Source organism: Lipophrys pholis, assembly GCF_963383615.2.
Source record: "Lipophrys pholis genome assembly, chromosome: 3".
Classification (NCBI taxonomy): Eukaryota; Metazoa; Chordata; class Actinopteri; order Blenniiformes; family Blenniidae; genus Lipophrys; species Lipophrys pholis.
This window is the reverse complement of record NC_137627.1, coordinates 9,405,988-9,428,687: the sequence shown is the minus strand read 5'-3', so window position 1 is coordinate 9,428,687 and position 22,700 is coordinate 9,405,988. Positions and strand designations below refer to the sequence as shown.

The following is a 22,700-nucleotide window of genomic DNA, read 5'->3' as shown; positions in this document are numbered from 1 at the left end:
GAAATGACCACGGATGACCAACAGAGGAAGAAGAAAGAGTGAATGTGGCCACGTGTATGAGTTTGTGATCCACCATCTTGATTGCTGCCCATGTTTGGCCAAATGGAAACTCTGCCGTGAAGCCTGTTCAGACATTCAGTCTAATTTATGTAGCGGTGCACAATGAAACATGTCATGATTAAGTCTGTGTTCAAGTCTGAAATGAGTCAGAGAAATGTGTGATGCTCACAAATACCAGCGGAAAATGATGCTTCAGCTTTGGTGAAATGATAGACCATACCTGTAATTTGAGTAATACGCCACTGACACTGTACAGACTTTCTAAAAGACAGCGCTTTTTCTCTACCTGAAATCACCAGCCAGTTTTTTTGCCGAGACAGCATCTTTGCTGTAACACCATTACATGCTGCTCTGTGCGTGCAACAAATTCTGTGGGTGGTGAAAAATGATTATGGATGTCAATCTGTCTCATGTTTTTATTTGTCAAACACATTGTGCTTCCTAATACTGCAGTAACAATTCTCTATGGTCTTCCACATTATTTGATTTCCTTAACAAAAAAAAAAAAAAAAAGAATTTAGCCAGACTTGATAGTGCAAAGCTGTTTAGACTTGTTGTTTTCTACCTTCTCACATACCAGCTGCTTGTATTGTATCCACCAGCATGTAGCCGCAGGTGGGAAGCATTTAAACCCAATGAGAAGAATGCTGATCACATGAGATTTTTGTGCATTCATCAGTTTTTTGAGTATGTGTTTGTGTGATTCGTAACTCGAGGTAGATCATTTGGTCCGCTGCTTTAAAACAAAGACCTCAAAGGTCCTGTTTACTCCTGTGGGGAGGCTACCTTAGAGAGAGAGAGAGAGAGAGAGAGAGAGAGAGAGAGAGAGAGAGAGAAGAGAGAGAGACACACCATGTAGCTTGTTGGGCTCGCCAACACACACTCCTTCACACTACTTTATGGGAGGGTCAAGGTAGTTAACTAGTGGCAGCCGTTCAGATGGGTCCTGCTCTAACTTCAAACAGGGAACATTATGGGCGTGCGTGCTCACAGGATATTGCACTGTAAGGCCACTGAACACGGCTGGGTTAGAGAGAGGAGGCTTTGTATTGAGCCCATTAGAGCCCTAAACCGATACTAATGAAGCCGTTTCCTGTACAAACGGAGTGGCTCAGGGGAAACTGGCTCGAGCTTTTAATAAGGCACCTCTCCAATCCCAGTTAAGATGCTGGAATTTTCTATCTTGGTACTGAGTGGGTTACTTTGGGTTCCAAGCAGAACCTCCCTTTGGAAAAGTTAATTACGCATGATTAATGGAGCGTTTTCCTTCCAATGATATCTCTGACAGCACAAAGCTGTCGTAAGGCTTGTCAGGCCCAATTCGAGCTGAATAAGTATTTATGTGATCGCATGTGATGGGCCTCCTCTCACCAGCACCAGCCCTCATCAATCAAGCCCTGCTGCTCGCAGTAGTGGGAAATTGGTCTATCAGCGCAGCTACCCCTCCACCCCTTCTGCCACCACCTCCACCACCACAGTCGCCACCTCCCTCCCTCCCCATTCAATCAGGCCCGGGGCTACAATGCTTCTTTAGCTCTTACTTCTGACCAACGCAGAGGTCACGGGGGGGAAAGTGGGAGCCAGAGCTGAGCCCATCCATTACAGCTCTTGTTTCTCTCGGTGGCAGCCGGACGACGGGATTCTATTAAGAGCTCCGTCTATTCAGCACTGAGATTACACCAGGGCCCTCTCTTCGAGCACACCTCACCACCCACCCGCAAGCCCTCACCAAACCCCTATACCAGCCCTAGGGGCCCTAACCCCCCCCCCCCCAAACATGCACATACACACACACAGACCATCACCACGACAGCGACAAGCCCACTACAGCTCAGTCGTGCTCCGACCACCCCTCCTTCTTTACACTTCCCCCCAAGAAGTATTTTTTTTTTCCAACAGCCAGAATGACAATACTCACTAAGAGAAAGATAGAGAAAGTGAATGAGGCAGACAGACAGGAAGACAAGCTTGGAGGAGAATGAGAGCAGACACTACAACATGAAGCTGCTCCTGGTTGTTGGGTTGTGGACAAACACAATGTCTGCCTTTTTGGACGGGACTTGGCCTGGGAACACTGCCACACACATACACAGCAAAGTCATAAGCATATACTCTCTATTTCAAATAGACATATGGCCTCAGCACCTGGCGGCGAGTCAGAGACAATCTACCCCACAAGCATAAACACACTTAAATGGGGAACATCACAAACACGACTGTCACAGTTATGCCATAAACACCCATGGACACCAGATCAAACTGCCACTCGTGCTATGTTTAAGAAGCTCGTTTGTCTCCTGCCAGCCTGAAAAGACTCTTCATTTACTTAATATGTGTTAGCACTTGGGCAAGAAAAAGAGAGGGAAGTGCTGCTGGGGTCGTGGCCCCGCTGGGATGGATGGGGGTCTTCCTGTCAGGGAGAAGGAGGGAGATAGCGCTCTTGTCAAACAAACAGAAATTTAATACGTCGCTTTCTATCAGCATGTCAACGGTGTGTACATACTCTGTTGGGCTTCATTATGAATGACCCCCTCTATCTTCTAAACACGAGGAGTGATGGCGTTCATCAGGAGTGGAGAGGTAAGTGTGAAGGTGTAATGTTCTTGTTATTCACAGGAGTGCACGCTGTCGTATTGCTGTACTCCTGATAGAAGAGAGGAGAGAGAAGCACAGAACAAAGCAGATGAGGCAACATATGAGGTAGATGCGAGGATAGAGAAGACGAGGGACAAAGAAAAATGACCCATGACAAAGAATAAGAAACTATGTCAGATTTCAATAATTTAAAAATTAAAACTGTAGTGTTTCATTGTTTCAATGTAATTGTCTTCAGTCAGTTGCAAGACTCTGATCACTGCTGTACTTGTTTCATCAAACGCTGTCGGTACCTGCTGCCTTTTTCTCTTTTAGACTAGAATCCCATGAGGAAATTCTTTCTTCTTTCTTTCTCTCTTGTTCATGGCTTGACAAGCAATGTGTTCCTTAAGTGCATTGCTACAGGTGTCTTACGGTCATGGTCAGCACTGGTCTCACAGCAAGAATATTCTCAATTTCGAGTTTGAGGGCTTCTGTGATGAGTTTGCATGTTCCACCTGTGCATGTTTTCTCAGGGGACTCCAGTGTCCTCCTGCAGTCCAACAATGTGTATATCAGGTCAATTGGGGTCTATAGATAGAATGAAGATTTGAATGTCTTTGTGGTTGTTATGGTCTGTTCCGTTTCGTGTTTACAATGCGTTAGGCTGGAAACCTGTTCAGGATGCGCCCTACCTTTCACTAAGTGAATGGATGTTGTCAACTGAAATTAAGAAGGAAGATTGTTGGAAACTGCTATTGTTGTTTACACGCTTAAGCGTCTTCTACAGCATATCATGGCACAGCGTGATATTCCTGTTGTTTGCCTCACTATTGTGTCTTGCTATACCTGCAGCAAAATACTCACGACTCACGCAACATTCAGGATGAAAGAGAAATAGGGATACAAGATACAAACGACATAGAAATGATCTGAGAGGAGACAGGGAAGATGTCCATCCTGCCCATATGGGAGAGTGCGCTAAGGGTGGGGCTGTGTGCGGTTTGCTGTCCCGCTGCTTTGCTGCTCGGTTTGGAGTTGGCAGCCAGCTGGACGGGTTAACGGGATCGGAATGCTTCTTCAGTGGCAGCGTAATCAGGACCAACTTCCTCTGATTCAGAAAGCATAGGCCTCTCTCTCCGCCTCTTTTGTTTCAGCTGGACTGCGCTGACAGCGCAGAGGAAGCAGCCGTCCGACGGTCGGGCGCGATGGCGAATGTGTATAAACACTTTATCCAGGGAGGCAGAGCGAGAGGGAGAGAAACTGACAAACTTCGGTACAACTAATGTGTCTGTGTGTTGATGGGTGCCCATGCCATCTGCGCACATAGATACACACACTTGTTTGTGTGTCTTGGTGGGGATTTTGCTCACATGGACGGCGGCCTCTCCCAAGGGAAAACACGCAAGACGTGAGTGAAGGATGTTGTTTGAGGGATATTCTGCACACGAGCTGTCAGACCAGTCATCTCCAGCTGCCTGCCTCAGACTTTTGTCTTTGTTAAATGTTGTGTGACAATGAGATTTTCCAAAGTGCCACCTAGATAAAGAAGTGGATTGAGAGAGAGAGAGAGAGCGAGAGCGAGATTGTGTGTGTGTGTGTGGGTGGGTGGGTGGGCGTGTTGGGGGGGGACTCTGATAAGACCCTAGATGGCCTAGTCATAGTCCAGCAGCCCTTCATCACCGCTGCAGTCCAGATATATCTCCTCTATGTCTCTGAGGCACTTCACACACACACACACACACACACACACACACACACACACACACACACACACACACACGCACACACATGCACACACCTTCATCACTTTGTCTTTCTCCCGCCTTCACAAACTAATACTCATACACAGCAACTGCACCCCATCTCCAATACACACAAATACAAATACACCTCTATTCCATCATCACAGCTCTAGATCCTCAATCGATCCTCGCAGCACCCCGGCCCCCGGCAGACACCTGCAAGTGATTGATCCCCAAATCAGTCCCTCACAACCCCAGTGCCATAAAAACCATAACAACCCATCATAAAAGCTGATTTATCTTCACCTAGTGCTGGGCCTCACGGTTCGAATATTAACCCAAAAGTGTATGACACTAGAATGATTGGTTTGGAATTGAATAAACCTGGGGAGTATCGACGAACATGTCTGATGGCTCATATCAAGTCTGACTACTGAAAGGCACAAGGGAAGATTGCATTATCTCAGGACGAAGACTTTAACCGACTTTCACACACTGAGAGAACTTTTGTCTTTGCGTCTACATGATATACACGACTGTGTGTGTGCAATCATGAACAAAATGGGCAAGTAAAGTATTTTATGAATGTACTTTTCACATTTCATTATGTTGACTCTCTTCGGATGAACACTATTATATGCACTTTCTATTCTTTCCTCTGTGATGACTACATGCCAACCACAGAGATAAGCACTTTGAGTAACAGAGAATAAATTACTATGCAGCACCAACATAGACGAACGTAATACGTTTCCCACTAAGAGTAAACATCCATTCGAACTGTGCAGGTGTTCATTAGAATTTTATATTAGCTGGTTATAAAAAAGCTTTTACTGTCAAATCATTTTCTAATTATGTATTTTATACTTCCACTTGAGTAACCTGCGGCACATATAGTTTTATTACATAGCTTCATTCATACTCATTACATCAATTGTATTGTTTGACATAAAATAACCTATTCTAAAAAAAAAATAATAGTGATAATAATGTGTTACTCTAATCATATCTATGGAGCCCCTTTCTGAGTTAACTTTCTCAAATATTATACTTTTTGCATTCATCATTGGATTATTTTGGCAGTATGACTCAACAAATCTTCTAAATATAACAGCATAGCAGGAATTTCACCTTGAGTTGACCAAAAAAAAAAAAGTGAATCTTGCTAAACAATGTAAAATTCTCCTTTTTACATTTTACTTATGTACTGGACCTCTACTTTTTTACTTTAACTGAGTAACGGAGTTGAATTAGTACTTCCTCTTCCGGACTCTGTTTTAAATGCAAGTATCTCCACTTTTGCTGAAATAGGAAAAAAAGAAATAGATATTATATTAAATCACGACTTTTTTTAAAACATATATTTACATTGTAATCAGTTCATCGTGGAATGGTCTCAATAATATTTATTTTCTTGTGTTGTTTCTTAGAGTGTTTATGTGTTTCATATGTGTCCGTACGTTATTCCGTGTGTGTGTTCGTGTAGGAAATTGTGCCCAGGCCACATTTTAATGAGAGCTCTGGATGAGAGCGATGCCAGCAGCGTGCTTTGCTGGCAGCAGTGTCGGCATGTGCCCTGTACTCAGCACTGCAACATGCTCTCGGGTTAAATATAATCCCAGTCTAACTCGGGGGCCTCTTTGATGCTACTGAAAGCCAGCGAAGCCTTTAATGGGAGCCACTTCGCGTCCCTGTGTAATGTGTGAGCCGCTCAGCTTTCCTTCATTTTAGTGCTGTTGCTGCTGATTTGTTGTTTTCCGAGTTAATTCTGACTTTGATCAGGTCCACATACACTTTACTGACCTGCACTGGATGACAGATTTGTGCATGTGTGCCTTCCTGCGTGCGTGCGTGCGTGCGTGCGTGCGTGCGTGCGTGCGTGCGTGCGTGCGTGCGTGCGTGCGTGCGTGCGTGCGTGCATGCATGCCTGCTGCAGGGGTTTCTCTGTGTGTCATGACTTGCACACTGAACACACTTTCACAGTCTGCTTACACAAGAACATTTTCTCACTTTCTCACATTGCAGTTTTGACCACTTGTAAATTTAGAATATAAAAATGGCCATTAGTACCACTCGTGTTTCCCTGTTTTCTTTCACAGCTGAACAATACAAGCCTTTTTCTTCACTGTGAAAAAGGAAACACCCCATAAAAGCAAATACACAGTGGGGTCAGTTTATCTCAGAGAGATCGGGGGTTATTTTCTGACGTTTTCAGGATATTTTAACAAATTTTCTGTTGTTTTTTGCTTGTAAAAAGGATCAAAATAACATAATATTGCTATCATGTATCTCCCCTTTTTTCCCCAAATGTTTTTATTCAATAAGCGTTTCCTTTTTCAATTCAGTTTTCCCTGTGGTGGCGGTGCTGATGTATTTAACTGACATGGCAGGGTATTCACTCTGATACCCTCCTACATTAAAATATTAGCCTTCCAATTAGACACGGTGTATGGAAAGCAGATTGCCTCAGTATTATTGCAGAGTCCCGACTTTAAACGTGAGAGGAGGGCTCAATAAATGTAATGAATGTGTGACACTTGAACATCTGAAGTGCCGTGTTCAGTTCCCTATACCACTTTACCTCTCGTACATAAAAAGGTCTTTTAAAGATGATATCTATGAGCGTTTTAGAGCCAATTTGTTCTCCCCGCGGCAAAAGGCAACATGCTCTAATTACTTCCCCCCTCTACTAACCCCCCCTCCCCCCACCCATGCCCGGCTGGAGTAGGGTGGAATGAGTTGTTTAAGTTTCCAGTCTGTCCCATGCGCATAGGAGCTGTGTGCCCACTGAATTTATGCTTCAAAAATGTGACCTCTGACTCTCACACAGCTTTATCGCACCCAATAGCCCACATACAGTGTGGCCCATTATGCTGAGGCTCTTTGGAAGAAGTGTCTGTGATTTCCACAGCCTTTACTACTGCCTGAGTACATTGCTGCCACCCAACACCCGTCTCTCGAAGACCCCTGGCCTGCTGCAGCCTGACTCCGGCAGCACATATTTGGCTTCCTAAAGCAAATTATCTTGTCTAATGTTAATTTTTGCACTGACTTTCCCCAAGTTAAAATAAATAGCTGACTCTTGATGTTTAGTTGACGCCTCAGCATTTGGGGACACTATGTCATTAGGGTAGATATAAGCAAGAAGAGTGGAGCCACTTGATATCACATTTTTTTTTATCAGATATGATCATAAGTGCATGTTTAATTATAAAATCTCTGCCTTAAACTTCATTTAATATTATGATGCATCTTTGATTACAAATTGTATATGTTTCATGTATTTATTTTTTACCAGATCCAGCGGGATAATTCACATAGACTCATAAATCCTCTCAGTCTAACCTCATGTCCTGTCCATGTATTGATGTCTGTCTCTTTAAATGGGATGCAACGTCTACTTCATAGATGCAAATAGAATTATATCACGCCACTGGAACAAGCCTCCACTCTAAGAAGATAAGTAGTTTTTGTCTGAAGCTGTCAAAAAGAGGAACAGACTGCCAGAACAAAATCATTGTGTGCTAATCCAGCAAACACGCTGGGTTTGTCTCTTAAAGGCTGCAGAAATTGTCATGACCCCCCCCCCCCCCCCCCCCCCCCCTTCTCTCTCTCTCTCTCTCTCTCTCTCTCTCTCTCTCTCTGCCGGAATGCCTGGCTGACCCCCGGCAAATGAAAATAATCCAAAGTAATTAGAAGTGAGCTGGTCTGGTCTTGAGAGCCCCCGGGCGGCCGGGTAAACATGGCGGAGGGTCCGGGAGGGGCCAGTGGAGGGGCAGGGATGGGGGGAGTGGGGGGGGGGGGGGGGGGGGACTGGGGGAGGAGGGGGTGCTGACCTTGTCCACATAAAGCAGTGATTTATGAAGTGCAGGGCATAGCAGCAAGGCTTCTGTCTTCTCCCGCAGAACCAAATTACTGAGGTGGAGATTAACACGCGGCTCACAACGGGCCCACTTCCATACCCAAGGAAATTTTGTATTTACATTTTCCCCTTTCATTTCCTCTGCCGTGTTTTAATGGTAATTGGGATATATTGGACAGAGTTTGTCGTTTAACGCGAAGGTTAAATACAGTATTGTGCTGTGCGTTTGAGAGATGCATTGATGAGAATTTTTTTTATTTTATTTAATTTTTTTAAGTGCAAATTTGTGGTTTTAATGAGTTGTTATCCACTTGATTGGGTCGCTCCAAATTCAAGCAAAAATAAAATGCGCACGGCGGGGGAGTCGTGATGAGAGACTTAATGCTGCCTTTCGCCGATGTCAATAGGAGGTCTCCCCATGAATAGTGGAACTATTTCATGTGGATTTGGCTGCAATATTTTCTTTCTCTACTCTCATTTTTTTTTTTCTTTCCGCTCTCCTGGAGGATGTGCTGGAATGCACCCACACAGGCCTTCCCAGTGTTTCCATGTGGCCCCAGTAGCAGCAGCAGCAGCAGCAACAGTGGTGGTGGTGGCGCAGTTTCTCTGCAGCTCTCTGCAGCTCCATGCCTGGCTCCTGGAGTCAGTTTGCAACCCACACGGGAATCCCCCCCCCCCCTTCCCCCCTTCCCCTCGCCCATCCAGCCGGTCCCATCTGACTCTGCACTGCCGTGGATTGAGCTGCACATATCTAAAGCGCTCCATGGAGCAGAAAAAGGCTGCTGCAAAGTTATTCTGGGCCCGTGTTAGATATCTCCTCAGATCAAGCACAAATACGAAGTTATTTGATCACTTTTTTTTTTTTTTTTTAAATCTCTATGTTTGTGTATGATTTGCTTTTTTCGTGACGGAACTCTTAAAACAAACAAAAAAGCCGCAAGCAAAATAAAGCATGCGCCTATTTGTGCATTTGAACCTCCTTTCAAGAATTTCACAGCCCTTTAAAAAGCGTCAGCTCTCACATTATCCGGATGCTGCATGTTCGAGTCCCTCTAAATAAGTATGAAATGCTGTGTTGCACGATATAGTCGGAACTAACATACCCTGAAGCCTGGATGTGTTTTGTTTGTAATTTGTTGATAAACAGCTTTTCCACACGGCTGTTTAGTATGTCACAATCATTATGACAAAGGCTTGGCATAATTCAGATAAAACGAAGCAGTTTAATCTGAGCACATCAGAATAGTGTTTATTGCTCAAACAAATATAAATTAAAGCTGCGCTTTTGCAAATCATTCAGAAGTTTAATAAATGAACAAGCGTTTGAAATTCACCCCCGTCGCTCCTTTTCCCCACTATTAGGGAGCTTTATGACCGCTCGTTCAGGTGATTACATATTCAAGCACATACAACTGAGTCTTTTCATGAGCCATCCAGCAAATTTGATGCCTCCGTGTTCATGTTTTGTGCTGCAATTCACACGGTGGCGAGAGAAATGGCTCCGGTCGTAAAATAAGTCAGAAAGCAGACTGATAGATTTCCAAAATGATGTGCATGTTACTCTGCTTTCAACGTGAAACGAGAGATGGAAATGAATGCCAACACGTGATCCCTGAAAAAAAAAAAAAAAGAAGATTTTTCAACTATTGTATGGCGGTTTTATGCTGGAGTTCAATTTATTTTTCTCCTGTGCTCAGCGATGCACGATACAAACAGTTTTATTATTATTTTGTAGATAATATAATCATTTCCCAGGCATATATAGACATATGATATTGATCACATTATGTACTGATTATTTGCACTTTTGTTCTGAATGAAACAATCTAAATCAATAATTACTACTAATAAATACAACTGGTGATTTGAAACAGTGACCACTAGGATTAAAAAAAACGAATAAAAGTAAAGTGATCTTTTATTAATGTCGTCAAATGAGCTATTTCCATCTTTTCAAAAAAAAGTTCATTTCAGTTGAGCACGCCATCTCCTGACAGGGGAAAGGAGTGCAAGCATTGCTTCCTGTGGCCCTGGCTGAAAGGAGGGGGTCCTGCCACAGTTGCCCCAATTTACCCCCGGTGATACCACAGATCCCCGTATGTTTGTCCTCTTTTTTTTTTTTTTCTAGAGTTTCCCTCTTTTGAGAAAAGCCTTCACACCACTCTCCCTCTATAAGGATCCTCGATCAGACCCGGAGAGGCCATGAAGCAATCACTTTCCCAGATTACTTGTATTTAATACACAATGCATCATAAAACAAATCCCTCATCCTGACAGGAAGAAAATAGAACAGCTCATTCGACTTGAGCTTTCCCAATTTATGGCTAAATTAAAAAGGGTTCCAACAATGGACAAGTCGAGGAGAGGCAGGAAATCAATGACCGGGCGGACCGGGGTCTCTTCTCGGTTCTCAAGGAGCGCGAGACGATGGGAATCGGTGGCGGGGTCCTGCCTTATTTACACATGATTTTTCCTGTCCTTCCTGCACATTTGCTCCGCGATTTCGTAAAACAATGGGCATTATCTGGGATGGAAGGTCAATGTCACCAGTGTGAGGAGTTATCCATCATCATCTGCTCTCATCAGCCGCAGCCCTGTCCTCTCCGGCTTTATAAGCTGCCTAATAAACTGCGCTCATTGACAACAAGGGCGTCTCTTTATTATCCTTTGCATTCACACTCAGTATCGACTTCTGCTTTAAAGTTTGAACATGTAAATGAAACACTCGATAAATTAAAAAAAAAAAAAAGAAAGGAAGAAAGAAAGAAAGAAATGTCCTACATTGTGTCTTCTATGGGATGGTTGCGAAGCAGGTGCACAGAGGCAGAGGACAATAAACACTCTTCGTTTTGAGATTTATTTGAACGATTTCAGGACTTTTCTTTTAGTCTTTAAAGAACTAATTTGCTTTATCAAAACTTCATTTGGAACAAAAAATAGGTATTTTAAAATTTTTTCCAGAAGTTGCACGCTGTATTTTGTTTTTGCGCACACGGTGAGATCCTGAGGAGAGTTTCTGTTCAATGCAAAGAAGGGCAGGTGATTAGGTCAAAGTCTCCGAAAGTGAGTGGAGGGCTTGCAATGGTCCATGTGGAGTTTCCTGGAGGTCTTTAAAGCATAACAAGTCTGGCTGTTACATTACTCCCCTAACGCGAAAACAATTAGTGTGCACAGATTTCATTATATTTCTTCCCTTTCGTGCTGTTATTTTTGCCGTTCTCGCAACTTTATCATGAATCAAAAGTGAAGGTGGAAATTAAACAATTAGGTAAACGAAAATGCGCGTGGTGTCAAGTTGGGATCAAGTTGGATGGAGGGTCGTAAAACGCGTTCCCGCTGGCGCGCCGTGTTGTGAGAAAAAGTTTGGGAACACGTGGATCATAACGCGCCGCTTTGATGCGTCTGTTGTTTCATTAAAGTGTGCCTGCCCCGCGTGTTTAGTTCATCCCTTCAGAAGCCCCATCACGACCTCTCCCTGACCCCGCTCACCCTCTCCAACCCCGGGCCCCTGTCACTTTAAAATTTACTGCGGAGAGAAGTCTCTTCAGACCGGGGACCAGGGGGGGCCCCCAAGACGATCCCTACTTTGTGAGCGGCGGTACGGCAGCAGGGATGAAACCGCACTTCTTTACGAGACAATGCGTGAATGAGAAACAACACAGAGGACTGTCCACCAGGCGCAAAATACAGAGGATCTGGAGGGGGGCGATGCCAGAAATCAACCCCCCCCCCTGAATCTGTCCGCTATCATTTGGACGGCACATCCCGACTGGCTGAGGAGAGAGTGGCGCGGGGGGGTGGGGGGGGTGGGGGGAAGAGGAAAAATGAAAAGTTGAATGGCTACCACAGGACACCTGGGTGCGTCAGGACAGGAGGGGTGACAAGAGAGGCGCGGACGAGCCAAACGAAGCGCGCGCACAGAGAAAAGTTGGGAGCGAGTTGATGTACCGGAGGGGATTCAGTTCCGACCCGCGGTGTCTTGTTGGACAGTGAGAGGAGAAACGTGTGTCTCAGAGAGACAATAACATTGAGAGGGGGGGATTTCCTCTCACCGTCCGAGCGGAGACAGTGAAGTGAGAGCGCACCGACCACCAGTCGGCTCGTCCCGCGGCGCGGAGACCCGAGGAGACTCCGACCGACCCGCAGCACGCTGCCCGCTACACCATGCGCGGAGAGCCCGAGGAAGCCTCGCAACCAAAACGTTTTTAGTTTCTTAATTTTGTTTCAGTCGAGTGCTGGTCTATAACTTTTTCTTTTTTAAGCCGGAGTTTGCGTCAGCTTTTCCTGAGCGCTCGCTATCCCAAGAGGTTTTTTACGCTCAGTGAGAACAACTTTTAACGGTAAGAATAATTAGTCTTTATTTAGAGGGAACAAACATGAACGTAAAACAATTTACATTTGGCACAGAAGGTTAAACTAACATGGATTGTTAAAAAATTATCATGAAGTCAGACGGTTAAATTATTAAAAAGGATATTTTTTCTTACACAGCCACTGTGATCCCAGACAAAGGGCTTTATGTAAGCTAAATATTTATTCAGTGGCGCGTTATACAAAGGCAGAAAGACAGATTTGTGACCCTGAAAGAGACTCCGTTTTGCATCCAAACAATCGGCTTGTCTTCATAATTCTTATCACTGGCGGTTTCCTGCAATTGATTTGTTTCCTAGTAAAGTTTACAGCTGCCCCTATAATAAATAATAACACTTAAAAGCAACATAATGTCTTCTTTTTTCCTGATTGCTTTAGAAGAACGCTACAGTTTTTTTCTTTTAAAACGATAAAATGTCACTGATGCCAACATTTGCCTTAGATGCATCTCTTTCAGGTATTATTAATTTGTTTTGAGGATGTTTACTTTTGGAAGTGTGTTGATTTTGTCGATTTGATTAACTATGATAATAATTTATTATTATCATTATTATTGTTATTACTATTATTATTATTATTATTATTATTACTATTATTATTATTGTCATTTTCTTCCTTTATTCGTTAAAACTACCTTTTCTGAAACGAAAGCAGCCTGAGGTAACATCATATTTATTTGCAGTTTAAAAAAAAAAAATAAAAGTCTCTTTTCTCCCCTTTTTTTATTTTCCTCCTTTTCAACATTGATTAACTAGTCAGTTTTAAAACAGATCTCACGTCAATACGTATTTTTGCAATACATGTTTTAAAGTTTTTGTTTAATAAAGCTTAATTTCTTATTGATTTATTTCTTTTTAAGCAGACTTTATGGCCTTCTTTTCCTACTGATTTATTGTTGCCACTAACTATAATGAAACACAATAATTTATCCAACATTTTCATTGCAGAAATCGAAAATAAAATCATTTCTCTGAGTTCCCTTAAGGGAACAAAAATAACTTCTGCATTTATGTAAATAAAATAAATAGTTTTACATGTTTTACTATTCCGTGATGATTTTAAATAAGTGACAATCATATATGTAAGTTACTCTTTTATTGTGTGTGTGTGTGTGTGTGTGTGTGTGTGTTTGTGTGTGTGTGTGTGTGTGTGTGTGTGTGTGTGTGTGTGTGTGTGTGTGTGTGTGTGTGTGTGTGTGTGTGTGTGTGTGTGTGTGTGTGTGTGTGTGTGTGTGTGTGTGTGTGTGTGTGTGTTACACCACAGACCTGCTCCCAACATGTGAGTCTTATTCCTCAGTGGGAGGTATGTGGTTAGTCAGTGTTTGGACACAGTAACCTGGACTGATACTGATCAAAGTCTAATCTCTCTCTCTTCCTTCCCCTCTTGTTCTCTCTCACTCCTTACAGATCTTGGATGGGTCAGGCCATGTAAAATTCTGCGTGGATGCCAGCAGACCAGATATCGGGAGCTGGCTGAAGCACATCCAGTTTGCCCCTGCGGCTACGCAGCATAACCTGACAGCGTGCCAGATAAATGATCAGGTACGTTGAAACACAGCTCTCACAGCCCACCTGGCAAAACAACCTCAAAAGAGGACACACAAAAACAAGAAAGAGGAGGGAAAAAAGATGTGAATTGCTTGATGTTTAACTCTGGTGTCTGGAAGTGTGAATCATTTCAACCTCAACTGCGTTTTTCTAAATTCTTAACACAACTCCAATGAAAGAAGTCCTCCCTGCCTTTCCCCCGATGGCTGTCCTGTCTGTGTGCTGTAGTGCGAAGAGGTGTTATTGCGATCCAAGTCAGATAGTCCCACGAGCGGCTGGCCCACCCTGCCGTTGCCCCACGCTGCACCACAGAGACTCCTCACTATCTGTGTGTGTTTTCCTTCTGGAGTTGTGCGCTGGTTTCTGCCGTGTGAGGACCACAGGGCAGGATCAGAGGCGGCCGTCCAACATGATAGTTCCACACACTTCCCAGTCACGCTTGCGATATAAACTCCTAGATATGCCAGGAATGCCACAGTCCTTTTGCTGCTCACCTGGCTGTACAGAAGTGCGTGCTGTACACATGGGGGCCTGTTCACCTCAGTAATCCCTCAGCCGGGGGCTCCTCCTCCACAGAAACACGCCGTTAGGGCAGGCAGGCGGGCCAGAGGCTCAACTCTGACTTGACGCGTGTGTGAAACATACCATTGCTTGACCCGAATAAAAAACATAATCTGGCCGCTTGTTTGTCAGCACGTCTCACTGGTGGTCCATCTAGATAACCTTTCATTGACAGTTCTTAAAAGGAAGACGAAGAAAACACAATCCAGACACAGTTTTGACATGAGAGTGTAAAAAGAATGTGAGCTTTTTTATTCAGAAACAACTTAAGTTTAACTCGATTCCGCCTTCAAATGAACTTTGTTCATGAACAACTGAGTCTGCCACCTCTACAGACATGAAGTTGCTTCTCATCCCATTTTAGGCCCAAGCAAAAGAAAAGATAGGAAGAGGATAGTCAAACGTTTCCAAAAGTACTTACACTCACTTTTTAAAGACACGGAGAGACAAACAGGCAGAGGGAGCTTTCCTGGACGGCCTCTACACGAGGTGTGACTCGCTGTCAACACTGTGGTTCTGCTTGGGTGGCTGTGTAAGGCTCCGACAGGTCACGGACATGGCTATGATGAGGTGATTGTTAAGTATTACACACTGTCACAACACAGCACAATGTGCTGTCTTTAAGCCTTCCGGCCAACATTGGTGTTTTTGAAAACACACTGTAGCTTCTCACAATGCCTGTCTGTATGCTTAAAATGAATAGACTAAATGGGGTGGTCTTGTAAAGCCGCTGTCAGTTGTTGCTGCTGTCCACATGTGTGTGTGTGTGTGCGCGCGCTTATGCTTATGAGGGCTTTGTGTGTCCGCATGTGTGCAGACGTTTATGTGGCTGAGCTGTTGTGAGCGTGTCAAGTGTTTGATTGTGTCTCTGAAGTGTGTGCACACACCTGTAAGGGCCTGTGTGTCTACGTGTGTGTGTGTGTGTGTGTGTGTGTGTGTGTGTGTGTGTGTGTGTGTGTGTGTGTGTGTGTGTGTGTGTGTGTGTGTGTGTGTGTGTGTGTGTGTGTGTGTGTGTGTGTGTGTGTGTGTGTGTGTGTGTGTGTGTGTGTGTGTGTGTGTGTGTGTGTGTGTGTGTGTGCGTGCAGGCACTGCAGCACCGTGAATTGTTCACTGCGGTTCTGATGACTCCCTGTGCTCCTCATTCTGAGCTGGAAACACACAGTACCTGATTCCAACAGGTTTTTACTGCCACAGAGAAGTGCTGAGTCTAAACTCAGCCTGAAACCACATATTACGCACTCGGCCCATAACGTGTACCATCACCAGATTTCCACAGAACTGCCTGAGCGAGCTACCCAGAGCTCACATATTTCTTGTTCTGCTAAATTGTCCCTCTGAAACAAATTTAGATAAATCTTCCCATGGCATGCAGTCATCAGAGATGATTTATTGTGGGAGTTATCGAAAGACAGTCTCATACAATGGCAGCAATTTCCAGGTATGTCGGTCTTTATTTGGTCCTGGTCCTTCTCAAGCACCAATTTAGCCCCGCTTGTGTGCGAGCTAAACTGGCTTCCATCCTCTTATTTCTGACCCAGTTCTGTTTATCATAAAACTTTATGACCAATCTCAGAAGAAGGAGGGAGAGAGTGGGGAATGAATGAGTGTGCAGTGAGAGGATTTAAAAAAGATTAAAAAGGTTTTCCTCCCTAGAAAGTCTGGTTCGGAGCAGTTCTCATTGTTTTCCCCTCATCTGCAGTGCTGTGGTGGTGTTAAAACTCTATGAAAGCATCGTAGATAAACTGCATGTAAATAGCAGAAGATTATATGAGGAAAAGTCAATCAGCAAAATTTAATAAGTTTCAGTTTTTATATTTATGACAAGTTTGACATTTTCCCAAAAATGTGTTTTTGCTTATTGGGAGAAAATATATTTGGAGCTTTTCATAGACAAACAAACAAAAAAGATGATTGTCATTATACTCTGCATGGCCAGCTGTTTAAATTCAACAAGACTATTGTAATAGATTTTTTTATTTTTTTTTAAATTCCAGGATTAAACACACATTTAGCATTCACAATAAATTGTACAAAGACAGCCTTCATTTTTATGGCCTTCCGCGTTTTATTGCTTTGTATTTGACACCGCAGTGGAAAGCATCAGGAAAGTCTGGTGAGGAAGGAGATGGCAGGTGTCACGTTTTGTGAGTCACACTGAAATCCTTAATTACTTCAGTTCGCCGCAGCCCACCAGTTTAAATTAAATTCTTCACAAATAAAAAGAGCTACGAGGGGAAGCGATGATTGTTTGTTAGTGCTAGATTATTATTGAATTTGAATTTTATTCTAGTTAACCACCAGTCACGCTGAGGTCAAGTAATTGTTTTACCTTTGAAATGTAGAAGGTGGTGTGAGTGGCCGTCCACACTGCAGCGCTCAGCCCCCCTCATTTGTTTGGGAATGCGCTGAACAGTTGCAGCACCAGCGCTCTTTGCATGGATCCTTCAATGACCTGAATGTTTTGTAGTTAACATAATTAGGGCAATTAGTGCTTTAAAACCCCTCCACTGAGCTCCTCTCCACCGACTCAATTGAAAGGAAAATTGATTAAAAGTGTAATTAACATCATCCAACGAGGCCCCGAAGAGCCTTTCATAAGACAGTGCAGGGGAATATGAGATTTAATCCCCTTCATTCTATTGATTCTCACTCACAGCAGAGCACGATGGAGTGGCTTCGGGGCATTTTAGCGAAACACATACAGCGTGTCGGTGTCCTGGAGGCGAAATCACGAAGCCACTGGAAGTCATCGAGACTACAAATTGATGGATTCCCAGTTGTGAACGATCATAATTCGTTCAATAAATGAAACCTTGCGTTCATAAAAATCTGTAAAACCATATTTTTAATCATTATCTTCTACTTCAAACACAATTCCACGGTACTTATTTCAACTTTAGAAAACGAAAATCCTTTAAGCAATAAATTCACTTTCTCCCTGTCATGAGCGACACTCGCTCATTAGACACTGAAAAATTACCCTTCCTTTTTCTGAGAGCGTTTCCCCCGCAGCTGGCCGGGCCTGACAGGCGCAGGGCCGCGCTTGCTTCCTTACACGTTCATCCAATTTGCTGAAACCAGCTGCACATTGTGTGCTCATATTCTTTATTGCTATCTAAGTCACGAAATGGTTTTGTTCAGGAGCCAAGCGATGGCGACTGCCAAATATACTGTACATGTTGCATGACCCCGATCGCTGCAGGGAGGTCGCTGTACATGTGGACGTGTGCTGTTGCTCTTGTGCAACTGCTGAGCAAGTAAACAATGTGGTGGTCAGGCTTTCTACATTTAATGACATGTTTAATTTTGTTAGTTTTTTTGCCAAACAATAAAAAAAATTTAGACGTTTCATATCTATTTCTCCTCTCAGATTTATTATTTTACATTATTATTTTTTTTTGTAAGTCATTGATTGTTTAAAAGTTGTTGTTTTTTTTCGCATTTAAAGTGTCCAAACTGAGGGTTCGCAAAGGTAAAACCGCATTAAAGTAAGGCCTGCCCGAGTGAGCTCTGTGTGAGCAAGTAATCGGCCACCAGGGTGTGACCCGGAGGAAAATGTGACTGTGTTTACCCTGCTAATGACTAATGGTGTCAAGGTAACAAAGTTGTCCGATTATAGCCTGTGAGCTCCATGTCGTTGTAACCTTTGACAGAGGGTTCATGAGAGAGAGATAAGTGGCAACTTAGTGAACTTGCATGTGAGATAATAAAATAATAGATGTGTAAAAGTAATCGATCGCTATATTCTTTACAACAAAAAAACTTTGAGACTAAAAACGTTTGACTTTATATAACAAAACTTGACAAAATCACTTCGGGACAAGCTTGAAGATAGACGATCTTGATGTTGAAGCGTGGCGGTGTGAACTCAGACACCCTGGTTATCTTAAGACACTTATAGTCGGGGGTGAGGGAGGCGAGTCGGGGCGGGTCTTGTGGTGCGTGTTAATTTCTCCTGACATGCCGGAGGATGCTCCAAACAGTGTGTGCGTTGTCCTTGTTTCGTTTGTGTGTTTTCTGTTTATCTGTGGCGACCCTCAGGGGAAGGGGTGTGACTGTCCGGGGGGGGGGGGGAATTCCCCTCCTGCTCGTAATCAACCTCCCCGAACCCAAAATACGTCTTCACCTCATGTAAAGAGTTCAGACAGATTCATACACAGAGGTCAAAGGTCACACTGCGATCCTCAGTATGATGGATGTTTTCTAATTGTGTGACTACAATGATTGTGCTTTTTAAAAACGTACTCTTACTTTTAAAAACAAAACGGATTTGATAGTGTCCAATGGCTTTTTTGTCAAATGTTTTAGTGCACTCACTAATGCTTTTCTTAAGAGCGTCTTTTCTTATACTCGGTGTCAGTCCCGCAATGTATTCCCCACATGTTCACATTTCTCTCCAGATTTCTCATCATTTTGTTTCTAAATGATGACGTTTTTTTTGTTCTGTTCACTTGTGTTTGCTATTTACTTACATGTTAAAGAAAAATAGATTGCAGATTAAATAACTGTTCATGACCCTCAACAATTTAGCTTTTTGAGAAACCAAGAGGTTTGCGGCAAGACGCTCACTGTCCTGGACTGTTATTTCTCTTTAACAAACCAGTAGAAAAGTTGGATGGTTGAATGGTTTTAGTTTTATTTGACCTTGTTGATTACGCTAAAGGGTATAAAAATGTTATGTTTGTGGTTAATTTGTAATCTCCCTCTCCCAGTAAACGCAACAAATAAATTATCTTTGTATCACAAATTGTACTTTACGTGCCTATTACACTCTTTTTCATGCCTGAACTTAAATTGTTACAGTCATACAACAACACAAAAGTGAATCATTTATTGTGCACAAATCGCCACCAAACAGAAGGTCAAACTGACGTGAGCTCCCCGCCCCGACCTCTTCCTCCGGTGACTCACTAGTGTCATTTAGCATTACATCATGTGCCAGAAGTAAGGACAATGACACAAACAATTGTAAAATGGTTCACGGAGTAACTCCCGATCCTTATTGTGAAAAAGATATTTATCATAATCCTCCGTGGGGCCGTGGTGGCTCTTGCTCTGCAGCTCCAGTCACAAATTGCCTTCATGATTTGTGTAATCGTGACCCACCGACTTCCCAGAAGCAGAACCCTCCTCCAGTAGCATTTCTAATAAATTCTTCTATCATCATTGTCATGTTGACACCGCAGAGGAAGGTAATATGTTAAATCTCCAAAGCCTTCCAAAAATAAACCCATGTCTGATTGTTTCGCAGAGAAAGGCTATTGTGTGTCCATGAGAAGCACGGCCGTCCCAGGGTCTCTCAGCTGATTCTTTAAAAACCACATTGCTCCTGGGAACGCACGCCGACACGTTAAGAAGAGACACGTTATCACAATCAGTGGACTGGGGACGATGAAAGCTGTAAAATGACGATTTGAAACTGAGTTGATATGTTAGTATCTGAAGCTGTGTATTTATTGAACGCCTACAAGCGTTTTTACTTTATAACTGTTGGCAGTGCTTCTGCCATCACTGAAAAGCTCAATTACCAAAATGTGTTTTTTAAACAACCTCATTACTTTTAAATCAACTTACTAACTTGCTCCCTACACATTCATTTACCATTTTTTTTGCCCACTGCCAGCTTTACCGTGTGCACAGTATTTATGAGACTGTATATTTACTCTGCACAATGATTGTTTATGCTTTCCATTCTGTATGCATGGAGATGGATGTTGGACATGATGATTAATTACAAGTTAATGAGTGTGTGTCTTCTTGTGTATATAAGTCTCTACCATGTGTGTGGAGGTAGTCACGGCACAATTCTGCACGTGTGTGTGTTTTTACAGTACCACTGTTACCCCAAATGACCTAAAAACCTGTAGTCTGGTAGTCCACTTTCAATTGCAGTTGTGAACTATGTTTAAAAAAAAAAAAAAGGAAAAGGAAAAATGTCTAGTGTCTAGATCTTTACAGGACTAATTCAGTACAGTGGGATAAGTTAATTATACATTTTTGTGGGTTTTATGTAATTGCACTGCAATAAAGTTTAAATCATTTGAATGTTGTGTGTGTTTTTGCAGATTTTCTACAAAGTCACCAGAGAGGTTTTTCCTGGTCAGGAGCTGCTCCTTTTCATGAAGGCTGAGGAATATTCATGTGACATAATGGCTCCTGATATTCATGGTCTGTATCACTGCATGCGTGTATATAAACGCACACGTGTCAATTTAAAAGCCCAGCATGCAAATGTTTCTCCCTTCCATCCTCCAGAGGAGAGGCAGTACCGCTGTGAAGATTGTGACCAGCACTTTGAGTCCCGCAACCAGCTGCTGGACCACCAGAAGCAGCCCTGTGGAATGCCCCCCTCCTCTTTCCTCAACCCAGGTCTGAATTAGACTGATGATTTGAAATGGGTGAAATTTGGATTGGGAGGAATAGACACGTATAACTAAGAAAAGAAAGATGATGACTATTTCCATGTCTTGTTTCTCTTTGAAGCCACTGAAAATTAGATGAATGTATAACGGACCATGACAAGTTCAGTCCGGGCAGCAGCACATATTTTGTTTGATTTTGTGAAAGCTGGGAGTAAAAATAGATATTGCCATGTTCGAGCCATTTTATTACCTAATTACATTATTTATTTGGTAGTTGTTGACCTCATGATATCGAATAAGTTTCCCCAGAAAGACTTGAAGTAGATTCAGTGACTATGGAGCCATCTCAAGAGTCTGAGGGTGGATCATACAGCCTCCCGGCTGTGTAAATTGCTCATATCTTTCCTCTTGAATCTAGGAGGAGAAAACGATCTCAAGGCCCAAGAGCCTCAAGACCTGCGACCACTCCACATGTCCCACGGGCTGCATGAGTGCAAGGAGTGTGACCAGGTCTTCCCTGATGTTCAAAGGTAAGTGAATAACAAACTCGTTCAATTACATCATAAGGTTTTTGTCTTCAAGCAGTAATTCTTCATGAGACATTGTTGTTTTGCTGCAGCATGGAGGCCCACACTCTGTCTCACTCTGAAGAGAGGGAGTACAAATGTGACCAGTGTCCCAAGGCCTTCAACTGGAAATCAAACCTGATCCGACATCAGATGTCGCACGACAGTGGCAAGCACTATGAATGTGAAAACTGCTCAAAGGTAAAGTGATGACCCCTGATGGGAGAGCCCACCCGTCTCCTTGTCCACTGAGGATTTTTCAGAAGCGGATGGTAACTCTGTCTGTCTGTGTGGTTTCTTCCCCCAGCAGGTGTTCACAGACCCCAGTAACCTACAGAGGCACATTCGCTCACAGCACGTTGGGGCACGTGCCCATGCCTGCTCTGACTGTGGCAAGACGTTCGCAACGTCTTCGGGCCTCAAGCAGCATAAGCACATTCACAGCAGTGTCAAGCCCTTCATGTGTAAGTCACTAAGACCCTACCTATGTAAGTCTCCTCAGTACATTATAATAATAACAACATGCTTTGACTTGCCTTTAATAGTAAATATTTGATGTGTGTGCCAAAATATCTTCGATTTTTCCTCAGCTCCTACTCAAGGATAACCCTTGTAATGCTTCATAGGATTTACACATGGTATTATGTAGTGGCAACGTTTAGAGAGGCAAAACCATTGATTTGAACTCAGCACTCCCACACAGTGCTGATATGGTAACAACAACATTCAAACTTGCATGTTATCCCACTTGTTCAAACCTCCCCACTGCTTGTCGCGCTGACCCAACCTGATCTACAGCTGACAGGCCTTTTGTTTCTCAGGTTTGTTCTGGATTAGGAACACACTTTTTGTCCCTTCTCCTCAGTAAACACTCATTCCTGCAAGACCCAAACACATTTTGACCTTTCACACTTTCACCACCTCACATAAGAGATTCGATATCCTTCCCCTAAAGCAGTATGACCTTCACCCTTTGCCCTTTCTCTCCTTCCTTCTTTCACATACACACATGTGAACTCATTCAAAACATTCTGCACACCAATTACACATGA

At 43.2% G+C, this 22,700-nt stretch overlaps 1 protein-coding gene across 9 annotated transcripts in view; it reads left to right on the top strand.

Annotated features, from left to right (window-relative positions):
- Positions 1-22,700, top strand: part of mecom (MDS1 and EVI1 complex locus) — a 137,416-nt gene that overhangs the window by 97,835 nt on the left and 16,881 nt on the right. For 3 of the 9 annotated variants that reach the window (XM_080459316.1, XM_080459314.1, XM_080459321.1), the window contains exons 3-8: positions 14,019-14,153; positions 20,786-20,888; positions 20,976-21,089; positions 21,501-21,612; positions 21,702-21,849; positions 21,956-22,136. In XM_080459316.1, the coding sequence (XP_080315442.1) occupies positions 14,019-14,153; positions 20,786-20,888; positions 20,976-21,089; positions 21,501-21,612; positions 21,702-21,849; positions 21,956-22,136 (793 nt within the window). Of the gene's footprint in view, positions 1-12,478; positions 12,582-14,018; positions 14,154-20,785; positions 20,889-20,975; positions 21,090-21,500; positions 21,613-21,701; positions 21,850-21,955; positions 22,137-22,700 lie in introns of those variants that run through there. The other 6 variants (XM_080459320.1, XM_080459318.1, XM_080459319.1 and 3 more) reach the window with 4 other exon arrangements.